Here is a 21,789-nt window from a genome sequence, read left to right on the forward strand (position 1 = left end):
CAAAAGGCACTGTTGTATCCTATCCTCGCTGTTATAGGTCAAGACACATCGACAGTATAGCTCCCAACGTCTTATTAAAGCTTTCAATGACGCCATTCGTCTGTGAATGGTAGGCGGTTGTCATCATGTGGGTAGTGTCGCAACATGGAATTACCTTATGCTATTTTCCCACGATCAGAACTCGTCATAAGGGAACCTCCGTGCTTCAAAAGGCTCTCTTCTACAAGGAACTTTGTGATTTACCCAGCTTCAGCCGTTGAAACAACTTTCATGACACTAAAACGGGTGAGGTAGCCAGTCCAGACTATTGTTCGTCGATTTCGAAAACCTTACCATAAGATCGGTTCTAATCCAGTGGAATGACACAGCTGCATTCAATATTTGTTCCAGGTGCCCGGAGGTGATTATGGCATATGCTTCTGACGATGGCATCCCTTACAATAGCTCACTTAGTGTCCATTTGTATAAACATCATTCCAGATATTTCAAAACATACGTCGTTCAAAAACGTGAAAGATTGTTACAAACTACCGGAAATTACAAATGCTAAAAAACAAATAGTTGGTAGTGGTCGGTACTGAACCGGTGACCCATAGTAGGCTAACCACTACACCATAAAGCACACATCACAACCGTTTTTCCACAACCATCTACCGCCTCCAACATCACTAACGCCCACTGAAGTGCTAGGTAACGTTACGTTTTAGATCACGATAGCTTCATTCTTCCGACGGCCTTGTGCGAAGCTGGGGTTTTCTACTTGCGAGCCAATGGATTTATTGAGGGTGTTATCGTAGATTTTTTTTCTAGCGCTTATTTTATTAAGCAGTCCCAAATACCATTTGACCCTTTAATTACAGACTGGTGTCTGCTTTCCGTAGCATGTATCGTAGGCGGAAACACCTGTCGTACTTTAACCGGCGTTGTGCAGTTGTGTGCGCAATCTATCCGATAAAAATAGTCTACACCCAAAGGTATTTTGCACATATATGTTCTGAGGAACTTGGTCCGTTGAGTCGAGAAAACACGTCGCAAGATCGGAGCCATTTCGAAAATATTGAAGGAGAAGAGCTAAAACAACTGAAAAATGTATCAAATCATTTTTCCGAACCCTAAAGCATGAAGCGATGCTCATTGCCTGCAGTACTGGTCACGTATTTTACAGCTGGTCCATGCAAGTCCAGGTGTATGTTCCCCAAGACCATAACGTAGCCCCCACCTGCGAACGTTCGAAGAGGTGTGCATGTTTCGAGCAGTCGTTCGCCTGCATGACTACGTATCCTGATGCGTGGACATTAACACCTGGTCGCCTACTCTTTTTCCATCCTCCAATCTCTTTATATTGATATCCACAGCCGTAGGATGCGAACAACCATCAACTCCGCCGTTATATGTTTGCAAATATCAGGCTGTAACAATCTGCCCTTTGTGATAGTCGCTTGTGGCAATGGATCTCCTCATTTTCTGCCTGTGTTGCCGCTATATTGATCCCCACTTATCTCTGCTCCGCTGTTATACTTTCTTTACCAAATCTCGTGCCGGCTACGCTGCCAACCCGCATCCAGTCTCACAGCGGGCAGTTATAACGACAGTTGGTCTCATCAGTGTATACGTCTTGAAAAAAAAAATTGTACCAGTGAATGTGTTCCCGTAAGTAGGATAGTAGTACCCTTGAAAGGCGTCAACAGCGATGCTGTAAATATGCCCATGCAGCCCTTCTGTATTGCCTGCAGACTGAGAGAGAGGGCGACCCGGCAGAACGGCCAGAGAGACAGGTAGCGCCGGCGGCAGTGAGCTATTAGCCGCTGCTGACGGTTGTCCGCCCCCCGTCCCTCTCTTGCCGCCTCCCTACTCCGAGCGCTCGTCGCCAGCCCTAAATGGCGCTCGCAGGCCTCGTTAAGGGGCGTGGCGCTGCCCGCCGGCGTTGTCCCGATATGACACGCGGTCTAGTCGATAGCATTACGCACCGCTAATGAGGCGCGTACTCGGTGCGGTTCCGCCCCCGCAGACGCCGCCGCCACCGCCGGCCCCGCGGCTAATTGGAGAGCCACCCCTGGCGCTGCTGATGACGCTCCCAGGCAGCCCTCGGTGCGCTGCGGGCGGCCTGTCTCGAGGCGAAACTGACGCAAGTCCTGCCTGCCATTCTCGTGCCCAGTGTTCGCCATCTGCGAAAGGATACAATGCGAATTTTGCTGGCGTCAATTGATCATTACTGTCAAAATGGGGCCACATCGGTAATTACTTATTGCGTTTCTCATGAAACGTACAGACAACAAGCTAGAGCTATAATGAGGAATGCACGGAGGGAAAGCTGGAATAGATTTGTCACCCAAATACAAAATGATGCGCATGAACTTAAGGGCTGGTCTTATAAACTGCAGAGAAACATGAATAAGTCAGAGGGAGATATTGTGAACATTGATGTAATAGAAACCAAGGATTGGATCGAACACCATAAAAATCTTTGATGCAGTTATAACCGGGTGATATAAGAAGAAGAGAAAATAGAAAATATAAAAGAGTTGGAAGAAACATTAGAGAAAACAGAAAGACCTCCAGCTCAGAAGCAGTTATTGCGGAACTACTGAAATGTGAAGAAATTTAACTGAAATATCACCTTCTGCACTTGAGAAAAATGCATGCTGTCCTAGAAACAAAATGCCGGAGCAGTGGGGGGCAACAAATATAGTGTCAGTCTTGAAGAAAGGTGACAGATCCACCACAAAAAATTACAGAGGAACAAGCGTTTTGAAAACAGGATGAAAAATTAATGCAAGAAGTCTTAATGCTCATATGCAATTCGCACCAGAAGTAAAGTTATATGAATTTCGAAATTGGTTTACGAAAGCAAGCTCTTGCACAGATAATAATGCACGCAATAAACAGAATACTGGAGAATAGCAGCGAATATAGCCTGCCGGCATACATTGCGTTCGTCGATTTGGACACGGCGTTCGACAAAGTACCCTAGTAAGATACTACGGAAAATTTTACAAAGACATGGGCATCCTACATCATCTCATGTTAGCAATAAAGAGCTTATATTTGAACACACAAGTAGATCTGCAAAAAGGGAGAGAGCAGCAGGAATTAATTATAAGCAAAGGAGTAAGACAAGGCTGTAGCCTTTTTCCGAAACTATTTAACGCGTATATAGACGACACCACTCGTATCTGACAAAGTACACTATCAAAGCATTGTATTAATCTATGAAAAAGCGAATTTATTCATAGGCTGCTACTTGAACTGCTACTTTTTGACAAAAGAGATGATGAATTGCAAGAAGCATTACATAACTTGCGGCTTTCTAAACTCAGTATAATCTAAATATCTTCATAAACAAAAGAAATGTGATGGATTTCTTCGGGAGAATGCCCCTAAGAGCCGAAATAATTATCAATAATCAATTAATTAAAGAATTATCTATCTTTAGCTGCCTACCCAGAAGGACAACCAGCTCAGGTCCTACAATGTAATGGCTGCCCCTACCCTGCTTTGTGCAAATGACTAACGGATAATCAGAGAGAGAGAGAGAGAGAGAGAGAGAGAGAGAGAGAGAGATATGAAAGCCACGTACCAACGGAGGAAATGAAATTTCTAAGACCTCTAAAAGGATGTAATAAACGAAATGGATTGAGAAATTGTGAGGTCAGAGAAGATTTGAAAACAGGGAGTATCTAATGAGTGAAAGAAGACTACTAAAAGCAGAAAGTAGATACAAGCCAGTCGGAAAAAGTGTATGAAGACCAAAGAAAAGATGGGAATAAATCATATGGAGCCAAGACAAGTCGTTAAGGCTTGTTTCTTATAGGGAAGAAGAAGATTTTTCGTAACTATTGACGTAACAACGATGTTTGATATGAGCTTCTACTTCGTAAATTAAGAATAAAACTGTATGGGCTGTCAACAAAGTTCTGAGCATGTGACACGTGTTCTCTCATAAGTGACCGCTTTGAATAGTGTTCCAGTAACAGAACCTAGTAAGATGCTCCGGAGGATATGCTAAGGTCAGAAGTGCCCAAAGGAAATGTGATAAAACCAGTTTTGTACGTAAACGACAGGTTGATGTGCAATTTTTACAATTACATCTATAGTTCGCAAGCCAGTTTATTTTTGCATGGTGGAGCACATTTTAAGTACCGGTACCACTGTCCGTTTCCCTCCTTATTTGTTGAATTTGTGGATAGTGTGATGGCAGAATTACTTTCGGTTAGTCTTTGTGAAGGCTCGAATCCTCTTAATTCTTTGATCACGCTCTTTTTTGTGATATTTATGTAGGGGGAAGTAACAATTTGGCTGACCCTTCTAAGAACAGGGTCGAATTTTAACAGAAAATCACACCGTGGTGCACAAAGCCTCGTTTGTAGCGGTTATCAGTGCACCTGAATGCGCTTACACGTAGTTTCCTCGTTTAGTGAATGGAAATGCGACTATGCACGCTGTTCTTTTTTTCTGTTTTATAGCACTGTACAACATTACATATTTTCCAACATATTATCTCCCGGCTTCTTCTTAGTTTTTGTGACAGCTACAAAATTTTTGGAGTGAGAAATAGCTATTTCGTCTTCTTTATAAGCAATTCCTCTTACATTTCATGCAGATAACCTTACTTTCCCAGGCATTCATTTTCTCTTGTTCTTTTGTCTGGCGGGAGTCGTCGTAGATAACGATTCCAAAAACACTGTGGGATGATATACTGCAAATATGATTGTAGGGACTTTGGAAGCAGATGTTCCAAGACAAGGGTTATTAATAAACTGTGAACATTCAGGAAAAGTTAATTTTAGAAAAAGTAAATTTTCCCAGCATTAGTCATTTGTTCCACAGATGTAAGGATGCAATATGATCCAAAGGTATTACGCACGACAACGTATTACAGTTAGTAATGGATACTGCGCCTTATATTATAATGAAAGCTACCGACTCACTGAAAGCTTTATAGAGTAAAATGTGCTCATGGCTTGTGAAGCTCGTGTTTTAGACTGACTTGCAGAAGAGATTCGTAGCATATTCACTGATGTTGACCAATTTATTACGTGTGCCAAAGAGGTATTTTAGAAAGCACCTTCACGTGTTACAACTTTTACATTGTTAACTGCAGACATTTGCTTACCGCTATCTCCCTCTCTGACAAGATGGTCTCCCAGATTGATGGCTGCAGCTATCACTGCCAAGACTTTAACGTTGTGACAAGTATCATTGGGCCATTCGAGAGCAGTGAGGACACTTCAATTGTAAAACACCAAGAATTTAAGTCTAATCCTGAAGTTACATGCAAACGTTCTCCCATAAAATAAAATTTAGGATTTGTTCCTGCCATCTTAACTAATTTTCAGCAGTAACGAAAGCCACTAATGAAGCAGATATAACACGCGAAAAAACTGTGAATAAATTAATTTTTTTTGTAATAAAGTGACGAAAAAGAGTCCAAGAAAATGGAAAATATTTTATAAAAGTTCTAAAAATTCCCTGTGCTCCATTTCAATGATTTTGTTAAGTGATGAGTTCTCTGTTAATCATTTATATTAATATTAAAATGATCTTCTCCATTTTAAATACGGTCCTCTTGCATCATCTGAAGTAGAAATAAGTGTTTCGAAGTACAAAGCATTGTTGAGTGACTGTATTAAATCATTTTTATTTGGAACTTTGCACAACTTATTCATTACACATTGCAACTCATGGCTATTAAATTGAAGCATAAATCAGAATGTCCGGAAAAACGCGTTAGAAGTCAATTATGTTCTGCTAATGTTTATAAAAAGCATAATACAATACTAAAATTCTTAGTTTAGATTGCTTTTCATGTGTATTTCATTCTGAAACAAACAGTCCATTATCAAAAGCTGACTTACTGATTTACATTACAACAGAAATTTACCTAATTTTAACGCTTTTAGGTCATATTTCTTATGTTATTGTGCATATTTCTTTACAGTTCGCTCATGACAGGACATTATTGAGCACATTATAGTAATTTTTAGGTCACGACCATAGTTACGTTTCCGTGAATCTCGCAGTAGAATTTGTACGTGTGACTTCTAAACACTTCATAAATGTGACGGAACCATAAAAGGTATAAGACTGCCTAGGATGTCTGATAATAAGAATGTAAAATGTTAACTGGCAGGCCTTCCACGAAAGACACCTGTATCTCACGAAAACATGCTTGGGAAAATTGAAGAACCTCTTTTCAGAGTGGAGGGAACGAACGGAACAAGAAAACACTTAATACGTGTTATAATAAAAATTCCCTGTGCCGCAGGCTTTATTGAGAGGGAGGCAGTTTACAAATGTAGGTATAACCCAAACTGCATCTTGGGGTGTGTATCTTATGGCACTTTGAGTACAGCTGCTGTTTCTTTCATTCTTCTGTTCCACTTGTGACCGGTGGTCGGTAAGAACGAGCTCATATTTCTTCAGATTTCGTCCGCACCATCATTTCACAAGACTTTTTAGGTGATTTAACATTCCTACGACAGGGTTCTAGAAGTTGTACAGATTGATTGTATAAGATTAAGTTTTGATAAGGAACTCGCGGCTGTAAATGTACCGTTTGGCTATAGAAAAAGTTTGAAGATCAGATCGCTTCTAAGTCTCCCAGTCCACGGTACCCACCGAAGCTAAGAGGGAGCCGTCGTTAGTCCCTGTTGTAATTATAACATCACATACCATTTTCGTCCTATTAAAACAAGGGCTGCGTGAAATCGTCACGATCAAAACTAGGAGGGTTGACTGGGGTACTCCATGGAAGCGCTTCAGTCCCGACTTTGAAGAGGACTTCCCTTGTCACCTAGAAGAGAAACCGAGGACTAACACTCGAAACACTACCCATACTGTGTGCCGCTACAGAACTATGGTCAGAGCTCATTACCTCCGCTACGGGCGTACCGTGTAGCGGGAGATTTGAAAGTGATCCGATCCTCTAACTGATTTTACTTCCAAACGGTACTTTTCCGGACGAGGATTCCTTATCAAAACTACATCTACTTAGTCCCATCTACAAATACTAGTAGCCTTTAATAGGAACTTTGAATCACTCTGTATATGGGAGGACGTATTATGTTGTTTTGATGCATACTGGAACGCAAGCCCTCATACCATAAAATGTAAATCTTAAATCTTATCTTGACACCAACTACGTGTGTGTGAAGGCGGTTCAATGAACCCTCTTCTGGGCACTTAAATGTGATTTGTAGGGTGTCCATGTAGATGAAGACGTGGCTGGACTGCAGAGTTTCTGTCAAACAGAACATAGAACTTCATTCCTAACGGAGAGAAGTCTTCAGACGTAAAAGTAGTTTCGGGAGTACCACAGGTGAAATTTATATTGCTGTTCGCAGTATACAGGGTGAGTCACCTAACATTACCGCTGGATATATTTCGTAAACCACATCAAGTACTGACGAATCGATTCCACAGACCGAACGTGAGGAGAGGGGCTAGTGTAATTGGTTAATACAAACTATAAAAAATGCACAGAAGTATGTTTTTTAACACAAACCTACGTTTTTTTAAATGGAACCCCGTTAGTTATGTTAGTCATCTGAACATATAAACAAATACGTAATCAGTGCCGTTTGTTGCATTGTAAAATGTTAATTACATCCGGAGATATGGTAACCTGAAGTTGACGCTTGAGTACCACTCCTCCGCTGTTCGATCGTGTGTATCGGAGAGCACCGAATTACGTAGGGATCCAAAGGGATCGGTGATGGACCTTAGGTACGGAAGAGACTGGAACAGCACATTACGTCCACATGCTAACACCTTTTTATTGGTCTTTTTCACTGACGCACATGTACATTACCATGAGGGGTGAGGTACACGTACACACGTGGTTTCCGTTTTCAATTACGGAGTGGAATAGAGTGTGTCCCGACATGTCAGGCCAATAGATGTTCAATGTGGTGGCCATCATTTGCTGCACACAATTGCAATCTCGGGCGTAATGAATGTCGTACACGCCGCAGTACATCTTGTGTAATGTCGCCGCAGGCTGTCACAATACGTTGTTTCATATCCTCTGGGGTTGTAGGCACATCACGGTACACATTCTCCTTTAACGTACCCCACAGAAAGAAGTCCCGAGGCGTAAGATCAGGAGAACGGGCTGGCCAATTTATGCGTCCTCCACGTCGTATGAAACGCCCGTCGAACATCCAGTCAAGGGTCAGCCTAGTGTTAATTGCGGAATGTGCAGGTGCACCATCATGCTGATACCACATACGTCGACGCGTTTCCAGTGGGTCATTTTCGAGCAACGTTGGCAGATCATTCTTTAGAAACGCGATGTATGTTGCAGCTGTTTGGGCCCCTGCAATGAAGTGAGGACCAATGAGGTGGTCGCCAACGATTCCGCACCATACATTTACAGTCCAGGGTCGCTGTCGCTTTACCTGTCTGAGCCAGCGAGGATTGTCCACGGACCAGTAATGCATGTTCCGTAGATTCACTGCCCCGTGGTTTGTGAAACCCGCTTCATCGGTAAACAGGTAGAACTGCAACGCATTCTCTGTTAATGCCCATTGACAGAATTGCACTCGATGATTAAAGTCATCAACATGTAATTGCTGATGTAGCGACACATGAAACGGGTGAAAGCGGTGACGATGCAGTATGTGCATGACACTACTTTGACTCAGTCCACCGGCTCTCGCAATGTCCCATGTACTCATGTGTGGGTTCATGGCAACAGCAGCTAACACACCAACTGCAACCGCTTCTCCTGTGACGGGCCTGTTACGGACCCGTTTGCGTGCTACGACCACACCTGTTGCATACAGTTGGCGGTAGATGTTTTGCAATGTGCGGCACGTTGGATGCTCTCTGTCCGGGTACTGTTCTGCATACACCCTGCAGGCTTCAGCTGCATTTCGTCGACACTCGCCATAGATGAGTATAATCTCCGCCTTTACAGAGTTCGAATACACCATAGTCACAGGTCCTACAACACTACACCATCACAGACGTCTGGTAACACGGTGTACTACAGTTGGTCTGCGTGCGGAGACGAATGCAGAATAACAACAGCAGCAAGCGCTACATGCGGACACTGCGACAGCTAGACCAAACCACAACAGTGCACTACAGCCACACTCGTCAACACGGTCGTAATCGTAAACATGACCCTGCAGATGCTGCTCGCCGACCGTGGCCTGTGTTTGTTACAACACGCATCTGAACGTCGGAGGCTTCAAGCGTCAACTTTACGTTACAATATCTCCGGATGTAATTAATATTTTACAATGCAACAAACGGCACTGATTACGTATTTGTTTATATGTTCAGATGTGCTAACAAAACTAACGTGGTTCCATTTAAAAAACGTAGGTTTGTGTTAAAAAACATACTTCCGTGCATTTTTACATGGTTTGTATTAAACAATTACACTAGACCCTCTCCTCACGTTCGGTCTGTGGAATCGGTTCGTCAGTATTTGATGTGGTTTACGAAATACATCCAGTGGTAACGTTAGGTGACTCACCCTGCATATATGACCTGGAGTATAACTTAGAACGTCCATCGAGGTTTCAGTATACGGAGAAGTCGGAAAGAGTACAAAACTGTAGCGAAATGCAGGAAGACCAATAGATAATCGACTCTTGGTGCAACGAGTGGCAACTATAATATATTGCGATTGCAGAGAGAGGAACACCCTTTATGGTGTGATTTACAGACAATTATTTCCGTAAAAATGTAGGGCTATGTTTTGGAAACGATTTGAGGTGGAATTACCAAATAAATTTTTCATGGGCGAGACTGACGCCAGACTGAGGTTCATTGGAAGAAGCCCAAGGAAATGCAGACTTATTAACAAAGAAAGTGTCTTACAGAGCAGTCGTTCGACCAGTATTTAAATATTGCTCGTCCGATTGTCATCCGTGTCAGACAGGACCGCTAGAGGAAAAAGGCAAGATGCAGAGGAGAGCAGCACGTTTCGTTGAAGATTCACCCGTAAAGCGCGAGTGCGTCACGGAGATACTCAGTCAACTCCAGTGACGGACACTGCAACTGACGTTTTCCGCATCACGGCGTAGTCTACCGTTAAAAATCCGGACACGAACGTTCCTAGAGGGATCAACCAAAATACTGCTTGCTCCTACATATATCTCGCGATAAGTCCATGAAGATAAAATTAGCGGTATATGAACCAACAGAGAGGTTTACAGAAATCGTTGTTGCAGCGAACCATACGCGATTGGAACAGGAAAATGGTGAGTGACACTCGTACACAAAGTACCCTCCATCACACACCGTAATGTGGATTGTGGCGTATAGATGTAGGTGTAGATATCTCATAGCGTGTAACACTGTAGCTGCAAGAGCTTCACCGCGACGTTTTCGTGCTTTGCACACAAACCCGTGATGGAAGGCGTTTCCCTTTCTTGGATCTCGAACAATACTGAAGGATCAATTGAACGGTAATTCTGTAAGCTTACTCCCTCGTTGGTGGAATACATTTCCCTTGCATTATCCTTCCGATTCTTAGTCTGAAGTCTATCTTCCCCACAGTTATTGTTTTCGTTACACTTCACATCATTCTGAATGCAGAAAGATCGATGGTTTATAAATTATAGAGCGCAACAGTCAGTCGTCCTTTCTTTTTCCGGGTTTTATTACGCAAATCCAGATTTCGGCTGTGCCTAGCCATTATCAATGCTAGAAATACAAGAAGTACATGGTCAGGTGATAAAATAAGAAGTTGCAACTCATGGCATAACCTCTATGGATTATATATTACATTACATACCACTGTTTTCTAACCTAGACACATGGTAGTTTGAATACTACGTAATAAAGAAGGTAGGCTGTGTGGAGAACACATCGGGTGGTTGTATGCCGCCCTCTATATGAACGACGTATATAATATTTAAAGAAAAGTAAAAATGTTTCATACGTGCATGGGAATTTCATAAAATAAAACGTAAATAAAAGTCGTTACATTGCTGTCCGACTTATTTCACATTTACTACTAAACATAGAAAATTTCCAGGTTCACTCCTGGTTAATCAGTTGTTTTATTCTTTAAACACATATCTAACGTCAGATGGGTAAAACCTTTTTTTTTTAATTCCCCCCTGTACTAACCTCTTTATCTCGGAGTAGCAATTTCAGCCTACATTCTCAATTATTTGCTGGATGTATACCAATCTCTGTCTTCCTTTACAGTTTTTGCCCTCTACAATTCCTTCTAGTACCATGGCAGATACTCCCTAATTTCTTAACAGATGTACTATTATCCTATCCCTTCTCCTTGTCAGTGTTTTCCACATATTCCTTTCCTCTCCGATTCTGCACAGAACCTCCTCATTCCTTACCTTTTCAGTCCACCTCATTTTCAACATTCGTATGTAACACCTCAAATGCTTCGATTCTCTTCTCACACTCCGTGTTTCACTACCATACAATTCTGTACCGTCTGCAGCTCGTGGTCTCGCGGTAGCGTTCTCGCTTCCCGAGAACGGGGTCCCGGGTTCGATTCACTGCGGGGTCAGGGATTTTCTCTGCCTCGTGATGACCGGGTGTTGTGTGATGTCCTTAGTTTAGTTAGGTTTAAGTAGTTCTAAGTTCTAGGCGACTGATGACCATAGATGTTAAGTCACATAGTGCTCAGAGCCATTTTTTGAACAATTCTGTACTCTAGACGTAAATTCTCAGAAATATCTTCCTCAAGTTAAGGCCTATGTTTGATACTAGTAGATTTGCCTTGGCTAGCAATGCCTATTTTGTCAATGCTAGTTTGCTTTTGATGTCCTCATTGGTTATTTTACTGCCGCGGTAGCAGAATTCCTTAACTTCACCTACTTCGTGTCAAACAATCCTGATGTTAAGCTTCTCGCTGTTCTCATTTCTGCTGCTTCTCACTACTTTCGTCTTTCTTCGATTTACTCTCTGCCCATATTCTGTACTCATTAGATACTTCATTCCATTCAGCAGACCATGTAATTGTTCTTCACATTTTCTCAGGATAGCAATGTCATCAGCAAATCCTATCACTGATATCCTATCACCCTGAAATTTTATTCCACTCCTGATACTTTCTTTTATTTCCATCATTGCTTCTTCGATGTAAAGATTGAACAATAGGGGCGAAAGACTACATCCCTGTCTAACATCCTTTTTAACCCGAGCACTTCTTCTTGCTCGTAAGCTCTTATTATTCCCTCTTGGCTCTTGTACATTTTGTATATTACCCGTCTCTCCCTATAGCTTACCCCTACTTTTCTCAGAATTTGGAACATCTTGCACCATTTTACTGTCGAACGATTTTTCCAGGTCGACAAATCCAAAGAACGTTTCTTGATATTTCTTTAGCCTAGCTTCTATTGTCAACCGAAACGTCAGAATTGCCTCTCTCATACGCTTACCTTTTCTAAAGCCAAACTGATCGTCGCCTAACATATCCTCAATTTTCTTTTCCATTCTTCTGTATATTTTTCTTGTCAGCATGAGCTGTTAAGCTGATTGTGCGATAGTTCAATGATATTTTTTCCGAAAGTCAGTTGATTTATCGCCAGATTCATACATCCCATACAGCAACGTTAATAGCCGTTTTGTTGCCCCTTTCCCCAAGGCTTTTAGAAATTCTGATGAAATGCTAACTATATCTTCTGCCTTATTTTATCTTAAGTCCTCCAAAGGTCTTTCAAATTCTGATTCTAATACTGGATCCCCTAACTCTTTTAAATCGACTCCTGTTTCTTCTTCTATCACATCAAACATATCTTCCCCTCATAGAGGCTTTCAGTGTTTTCTTTCCACCTAAACAATCTCTCTTCTGCATTTAACGGTGGTATTCCTCTAGCAATCATAATGTTACCAGCCTCGCTTCTAATATCACCGAAGGTTGTTTTGACTTTCCTGTAAGCTGAGTATGTCCTTCTGGCAAAACATTTCTTTTATGTTTTCTTTAGGCAGTCATTTCTTTTACGGTTTCTTCACATTTTTCATGCAGCCATTTCGTCTTAGCTTCCATGCACTTCCTATTTATTTCATTCCTCAGCAACTTCTATTTCTGTATTCCTGAGTTTCCTGGAACATTTTTGTACTACCTGCTTTCATCGATCAACTGAAATTTCTCATCAGTTACCGATGGTTTCTTCGAAGTTACCTTCATTGTACCAACGTTATCGCCCTTTTTAGGTATGTCCATTCCTCTTCAACTGTGCTGACTACTGAGCTGTTCCCTATTGCTGTATCTATAGCGTTAGAGGAGGTCAAGCGTATCTCGTCATTCCTTAGTACTTCCGTATCCCACTTCTTTGCGTATTGATTCTTCCTGACTAACGCCCTAAAATTCAGCCTACTTTTCATCACTACCATATTGTGATCTGAGTCTATATCTGCTCCTGGGTATGATTTAAAATCCAGTATCTGATGTCGGAATCTCTGTGTGACCGCGATGTAGTCTTAATTGAAATCTTCCCGTATCGCCCGGTCTTCTTCTAGTACACGTTTTCCTCTTGTGATTCTTGAACAGAGTATTTGCTATTACTAGCTGAAATTTATTACAGAATTCTATTGGGAGTGGAAATGAGGTCCAATGCTTCTTCACAGAGCGTGGGGGAACAATGGGGGAGACCCGCACCACTGTACTAGGCAAGGTCCTAATGGAGGTGGGTCGTCTTTGCCTTCCTCCAACCGTAATGGGGATGAATGTTGATGATGAAGACGACCAACAACACGCAGCCATCTCGGGGCAGGTGAAAATCCCTGACCCCGCCGGGAATCGAACTCGGGATCCCGTGCTCGAGAAGCGAGGACGCTACCGCGAGACCACGAGCGGCAGACTGCAGAATTCTAATAGTCTTTCCTTTCTCACAGTCCTTGTCCCAAGCCCATATTCTACTGTAACCTTTGCTTCTACTCCTTCTCCTACAACTGCATTCCAGTCGTCCATGACTATTAGATTTTCGTCCACCTTTACATACTGCATTACCCTTTCAATATCCTCATACACTTTCTCTATCTGTTCATCTTCAGATTGCGACGTCGGCATGTATACCTGAACTATCGTTGTCGGTGTTGTTTTGCTGTCGTTTCTGATAAGAATAATCCTATCACTGAACTGTTCACAGTAACACACTCTCTGTCCTACCTTCCTATTCACAACGAGTCCTACTCCCCTTACACCATTTTCTACTGCTGTTGGTATTATCCTACACTCATCTGACCAGACATTACTGTCTTCTTTCGATTTCAAATCACTGAGCCTATGCATTTGCCCTTTTCACATTTTCTAGCTTCCCTACTACGTTCAAGCTTCTGACATTCCATGCGCCGACGCGTAGAACGTTAACCTTTCGTTGATTATTCAATCTTTTTCTCATGGTCACCTCCCCCTTGGCAGTCCCCTCCATAAGATCCGAATGGGGGACTATTCCGGAAACTTTTGCCAATGGAGAGATCATCATAACCCTTTTTCAATTATAGGCCACTTGTCCTGTGGATACACGTTACGTGTCTTTAATGCAGTGGTTTCCATTGCCTTCTGCATCCTTATATCTTCGCGTTGTTCATCATTGCTGATTTTTCCACCTTCAAGGGCAGTTTCCCATCGCTAGGACAAGAGAGTGCACTGAACCTCTGTCCACTCCTCCGCCCTCTTTGACAAGGCGGAATAGCAGAAAGAGGGCGACTTCTTATGCCGGAAGTATTCGGCCGCCAATGATATCGCGCAGAGAAGGCATTGTGATTGTGTCTTGTAGCTAGCATACTTTCCATGCGATCATAATCTATTTGGATATTCTGCCAGGTTTCGAGACAAAGCTCTGTTGTGGAAACGATTATAAGCATCTGGCATTGAAGTCAGCACTAAATTTCGAGCTTCTGTAAAAGATGACCAATCTAGGTGATACTGAGTTCGTTTAAATGTGGCATGCTTTTACTGTTGTTTCTGAAATAGTGTTCCGAAGCATTTTGTGTACCATGGGGGATTGGCTCCGTCGTTTGTTATATTTTATTTAGTATAAATCTTTCAATTGTTGTCGATACTATCTTTTTGAATTCAAGCCACATCTGGTCCACAATTACATTTTTAATTTGGAAGAAGTGGCATGTCCCTTGCAAGGGTCAAGGCGTGGCAAAGCGCTTCAGGGAAGGACGGGTGTCGTTAGTCTAAGATGCAAGGTCTGGAGCACCACACTGCATTACCGATGCACTCATTACCCAGGACCGCCGAGTGACAATGAAGGTCATAGCCACCGTGATTGGACTGAGCGTCGGAAGTGTTCACATCATCGTGAAGGTACGACTGGACATGCGCAAAGTGTGTGTCCAATGGGTGGCCCACAGTCTTCAACCACACCAGGAAGCGTGTCCAATGGCCCACTGTCTTGCTCATCTGCAGCGCTATGCTTGGGAAGGGAATGTACGAGTGTGGCTGGAGATTAGACATGGTGTCATCACCTCGAACCAGAATCAAATCGACAAAGTCTGCAGTGGAAGCATCCAGGGTCACCACCTTTTTACCCAAGGCCATCCACACGAGTGCAGGAAAGATTAAGCTGACGTTCTTCTGTGACCAAGATGGCCCTCTTCTGATTCACTTCCTGTAGCATGCGACGGTAGTGAGTGCCCAGCGTTACTCGCAAACCTTGACCACCCTTCGCCAAGTGATCAAATCAAAACGACCAGGCAATCTGATTCATGGGGTCCTTGTGCTCCACGACAATGCAAAGCCTCATACGGCCAACACAGTCGCGGCAATCCTGCAGAAATTCAAATGGGAGGTTCTCGGCCACGCTCCAAACAGTATGGTTTCTCTCTCTGTGATTACGCCATTTTTGGTCCCCTTAAAAAGGTTCTGGGGAGCAAACGATTTACCTCTGACAACGACGTCCAGCTGTAGCTGCGGGAACTGGTTAACATCGCAACCTCAGGAATTTTGAGAGACAGCCATTCACCGCCTTGTGTTGCAGTGGGGCAAATGTCTCAACAGCCGGGGTCAATACTTCTAACATACAGGTACTGGTTTCTGTAATTATGCCTCCGACTCCCCAGGGTGTCTTTCGCATCCTGCTACGTCCCGAGGCGACCTCCCTCTCGACCATGGGTGAGGAGTCAACCTCAAAGAGAGCAGTAACTCTTCTGGCCACCAGCAATTAGCTGTTCTGCCTAGAACATAAATTTTTCCCATTTTCACTGTCGTCGCGAACAGAATGTGGAAGACCATCTCGTGGCAACTCTAACTTGGATTTTCTCATTCTGCCTGCAGTGCCGGCGGAGGTGGTGTGGGCGGTGAGTGGAGAAGACGCAGAGCTGCCCTGCAACATCACTCCTCCGTATCCAGATGACCGCGTCAACATGGTACTCTGGTTCAAGGATTCGTCCGTCCCTCTTTATAGGTGAGTAAACTAAAAAAAAATGCTGAGCTAATGAATGAAAGAGAAATGTTGAAAGGACATAATTTTACTCTAGCTTAAAGAGAATCGACAGTTTATCCCAGGTAGCGCCAGCTGTGTTTCCGTGGTGGGGATACTAGAGTGGGGAGAACTGCGTGACACGAACTTAGAGCTTTCTAAGCGACTGCTCCGATTTCATACAGTCACATGAAGACTCCGAATAAACAACTAAGGTACCACAAGTGCTCTGGTTTTCTTGAACTCTTAAATTCACAGACTACAAAAAACTCTAATGTCCCTTAGTGCTAATCCAGCCACTTATTCGTCAGACTGTATGTGAAGTTCGGAAATTGGGGGAGAGGTAATCATAGAAGTCAAACTGCTGAGTGGTCACTCCTGGACCAGGGTGGTAATATATTATGTTGTAATACAGTACATCAAGAATGATATTTCACTCTGCTGTGAAGTATGCACTGATCTGAAAATCCTTAGCATCCTCGGGCATGGATGTGTGTGATGTCCTTAGGTTTAAGTAGTTCTAAGTCTAGGGGACTGATGACCTCAGATGCTAAGTCCTATAGTGCTCAGAGCCATTTGAAGCATTTTTAAAACTGTTTATTGAACAATGATTAGAACCCAGAACTGTTTCTCGTGCAAATTCTATACCGACTGAACTATTACGACACGACTCGAAACCCGCCCTCACAGTCTACATTCGCCACAGGAGCTGCCCGCAAATAGAAACTGTTTCGGGTTCGAGTCCCAATCTGGCACACATTTAATTTGCCAGGAAATTTCAGTACATACATCTTCTCATATATTACATTAAAATTCAGCAGCCTTTGCTGCAGTTTTAAGTACACTGGTGGCCACAGTGGAAAGGAAAAGCAAAATAAACACATGATTGTAATATTTAGCCGTACACTTGGCGCTCTCGTCTCCTTTATAGTCTACTAATGTGTAGTTTTGATTCTCCCGTAACCAGAATCAGATACCGTGACCTCCTACAATAACAAATTTCCAGGTTGTGAATAGATTACAAATGCAGTCCTCAAAGTCTCTTGCTCTAGATTTAGTTTGCACACAGGTAAACTGTCTTACGGCATTAACACTCTATCGGACTTGCATAGAGTACTCCTTGCCCAATGTGAAGTGGTAAGCTCCTGAACCGGGGCTGATGCCTTCCTATTTTTAATTTTGTAAGCCAACCGGCGAGAAAGACTTCGTGATTGGATATTTACGATTTTTACGTGAATCAGTCATGCAACACAATAATGTGCACTTGTGACTCAGTTTAGACTCTCTGTCGATTCTGTCGTTGTACTCATAATTAAAGAGACACATTGGTATGGAAACACGGTTGACAGAGATCCAATACAAAGGGCATAGTTCAAGTACTGACGCCATTGTCAAAGGATTTGTCATTAATGGAGAAAATCACTGTTAGTTTGTCTTAACTAACCTTTTTAATAAAACATGTAACAAAAATTATGAAACTATTCATAACTGCATGGCTATAACGGAAATCTGTTTTACAGTAAGCTCTTCACCTGTCGTATTACCTTGGGCGATGAACAAATGAAAGGAAATTGCTCTGAGTCTGATTACGTCTGTGATTCTGTTTATAAGCATATCCAAGAAACTATTTCTATTTTAGTATCTGGTCAAACAGCAAACTCTCAGCCACTTCGGAAGTACTTTTTTTCTTGTATCCACTGCAGTGAAGACTCTATATTTATCCCATTCAGGTACAGTATTCAACAGTACCCAGTCAAAATGTTCAAGCTGGGATAATGGCTTCCTCAATTTTATCAGATAATCTGTAACTGTCTGATAAAGTACCAAGACTTCATATTGAAATTTTATTGCTGATATTGTGTTAGAGCTGACATCAATTCCTTTACTTTAGAAGTCTTTCATTAGTGTTCAAAACATGCACAATGTTTTTAAACTCCAGCTTAACTTTATTCACTGATATATCGTGTTTCTCAATGATGACTGTTGCCATTTGAAATGGATTCATTTCAGCATGTGGAAAGTGTAAATAATTTTCTCCACAAGCACTAAAAATAGGCTTAAGGGACTTAAGAAGACTTGGACACTTATCAAGTGTTAGGAAGTATGATTTAAGAGCCTAAATATGTGTATGACCCTTTCAGTTGCAGTAAATAACTCACCTAGATTTTACATACGATAGTAGACCCTTGTGTGTCACATGCAGGAAACCAAAACAATCTTTTAGAACTGCAATGTGAACAGTGTAAATTAAAAAGTGTTTTTACACTTTTTAAACTGAATGCCTTTTCACATTTGGACGTCATTATGTAATACATAAACTAGACATTTTACCCCTACAGTAGACATGTTTAGTTTGTTTTCGAGTTTCCTGAATCCATTTTTCTCCGCTGTTCTTCCAGCCTCTCCAAAGTTAGTGATAATATTATCCCCACCAAAGGCGCAGACTATGTCACTAAGATCGAATTCAGAAATTACTTCATGTACACGCTCATTGTACTGGAGGTTTTATTGTCACACCCATTTAAATGTAATAAACTACTCTGAAGAGCTTCAGTGACAGAAAAATATTGAGCCAGAACAAGAAACATTTTATGAGTTTATTACTGGCATCTGTACTGATCCAAATATAATTCAATTTTGAGAGATTATTTCTTATATCTTAGTTTACGAAAGGCGTTAAAAGATACTAACAATTGCCTCACATTTTAGTTTTTGCACTTGAAAACCGAGCAGTTACCTTTGAATCATTAAAAATTCTCACATATGATTTTTGATGTGCATGAGGAAGAATTGTAAGAATGGAGGTATTCCGAAGCATGAAATGCAAATATGGCTTCTGCTGCAGCAACCTTATTAGATTCTGTTTGATTATCACTAATAAACTGTTTGGGATCTGAAGCAGAAGTCACAGCTTTTGTTTATTGCTTGGGAAATGATCGTTCAGAATTCGTTTCCCACAATTTTCTATTGGAATGTAACAAGTGTAATGAAATAATTCAGGATTTGTTGTCATTTAATGTCAAGCACGCTAATTATTTTTTGGCCACATTGAGTCGTTGTTAGGTTATTACACTGCACGCAGGTTAGGTACGTAGTGCTGGTACACTATCAATACGACAGTATCTTTAGGTAAGACCTCGTTGGATTTCGATTTGCTCAATTATTTAATAGTAATGCGAACAGTAGGAATCGTAAAAGGGTTCACGAAAATCGAAGTACAAGTAGCACAGGGCGTAAACTGTTTACCTCGACGGTTGGATCAACGCTGAAATGCCAATAGTATAAAATTACATCTATGCTGATTATAATAAAAATTTCTCGTAATTGAATGTTAATTTCAATTGATATGAACATAAACTGCGCTTTTCAGTGTATTTATTGTAATTGCATAACCACATACCTTACAAAAAGTCTCATGTTCATTTCTTCCACGTTTCACACTTTTAGTTTCCACGACATTTTGATTTTAAAATATCATGGAATGATGGAACCAGTAACCGTGAATCGGCTGACTGTTCAGAATTACACTAAACACTAGCCTCATACAACCCAAAAACTATGAGATGCAAACACGAGGCAAAGAAATATAGGAACCAGAGACTGCAAAAATCACAAATAATCGATTATTACACTGCTTTCACTATCACCGCGAGCGCAAGGTCGGCGATATATCGAAGGTCTGGATCAGATAGAAAAAAAAAATTATGTGGACTATTCCGTCAGCCACGGTGTTATCAGCTGCAAAATTTTGTTGCAAGGTGTGGTGAAATTCTTGAATGGCGGTTATTGGTAAAACTGAAGTTGATAAACGAATTAAACTCTCGCGTATTCTGGTCTCTTCATCTAGGACATTCGTCTTCTAGCGTAAAACCACAGAATGACCGTGAAATCCGCGATGTGTGGAAATCCTACGTAGAAATGAATCGGATTATGTGAGGAGTTTAGTATTTTCATAACTTTAGGTTGTCACCACTGGGATCACCTGAGAACAGGTGGTAGCTAAAAACTGTTTTGTTTATAACCTCAATATTTATCATTTAATGGTGGCATGTAACATTTAAAATTCTGCAATAGCTGAACAACTTTCAGTGATGCTGTTTTTGCTTTCTGTGCGTGAAAAACCTACTAAAGTCTTTTCTCGGATGATTTTATGGTGTGGTGAAAGTTGTATGAACCACAGGAATTTTTAAAAATGGGTAGAACAGCTCAAAAACGTTCGAACCTCATTGACTGACGAACAATATCCCGGCCACCCTGTTGAAGTTTCAATTCTTTCGCTTGAAACCCACATATACTAAATTATTCGTGAAGACCGACGTGATGCATCCCGCAAACGGAGACGGAGTACTGCAGGTAGCCTTGCTCTGGACCTTACCGCAGCCACAGTTGTTTCCAGACACATAGTCTACAGCCGACTGAAGAGATATGGTTTATTCGCCTGGAGATCTGCAACGTGCATTCCACTGACACCTGGTCACTGGGGAGCCCGTAAAGCCTGGTGTCAAGAACACAGTACATGGTCATTGATACAGTGGTCCCAGGTTACGTCCACGGACGAGTGCAGGTATAGTCTGAACAGTGATTTTCGCCGGGTATTCATCTGGCGTGAACCAGGAACCAGATACCAATCCCTTAATATCCTTGAAAGGGGTCTGTATGGAGGTCGTGGTTTGATGGTGTGAGGTGGGATTATGATTGGTGCAAGTACAACCCTGCATGTCTTTGACAAAGGAACTGTAACCGATCAGTTGTATCGGGACGTCATTTTGCACCAGTATTTCCGCCTTTTCAGGGTTGCAGTGGGTCCCCCCCTTCCTCCTGGAGGAGTATCTTGAAACAGAAGGTATCAGGCGAATGGAGTGGCCTACCGTTCCTCCAGACCTAAACCCCATCGAGCACGTCTGGAATGCTCTCGGTCGACGTATCGCTGCACGTCTTGAAACCCCTACGATACTTCAGGAGCTCCGACGGGCACTGGTGCAAGAATGGGAGGCTATACCCCAGCAGCCGCTCGACCACCAGATCCAGAATATGCCAACCCGTTGTGCGGCCTGTGTACGTGTGCATGGTGATCATACCCCATACTGATGTCTGGGAACAAGCGCTGGAAACAGTGGCGTTTTCAGCACATATGTTTCGGGACGGTTTTCTCAACTTATCACCAATATCGTGGACTTAAGGATATGTGTCGTGTGTGTTCCCTATGTGCCTATGCTATCAGCGCCAGTTTTGTGTAGTGCCACGTTGTGAGGCACTACATTCTGCCATTATCTGTAATTTATGAGCATGATGTATTTAATACTGAGGCAAGCTTACACGGTTGTTCTGATAATCCTTGACGAAATAAGCGCTTTATTAAGAAAATTGTTTATTTTCACGTGAATGGTTCAAATGGCTCGGAGCACTATGGGACTTAACTTCTGAG

At 42.2% G+C, this 21,789-nt stretch overlaps 1 protein-coding gene across 1 annotated transcript in view; it reads left to right on the plus strand.

Annotated features, from left to right (window-relative positions):
• The window catches only part of LOC124795904 (hemicentin-1-like), a 1,325,431-nt gene that overhangs the window by 376,823 nt on the left and 926,819 nt on the right, over positions 1-21,789 (plus strand). The window contains exon 2 of the mRNA XM_047259983.1: positions 16,220-16,349. Within this exon, the coding sequence (XP_047115939.1) occupies positions 16,220-16,349 (130 nt within the window). The remainder of the gene's footprint in view (positions 1-16,219; positions 16,350-21,789) is intronic.

The sequence above is a fragment of the Schistocerca piceifrons genome, chromosome 4 (assembly GCF_021461385.2).
Source record: "Schistocerca piceifrons isolate TAMUIC-IGC-003096 chromosome 4, iqSchPice1.1, whole genome shotgun sequence".
NCBI classification, from domain to species: Eukaryota; Metazoa; Arthropoda; class Insecta; order Orthoptera; family Acrididae; genus Schistocerca; species Schistocerca piceifrons.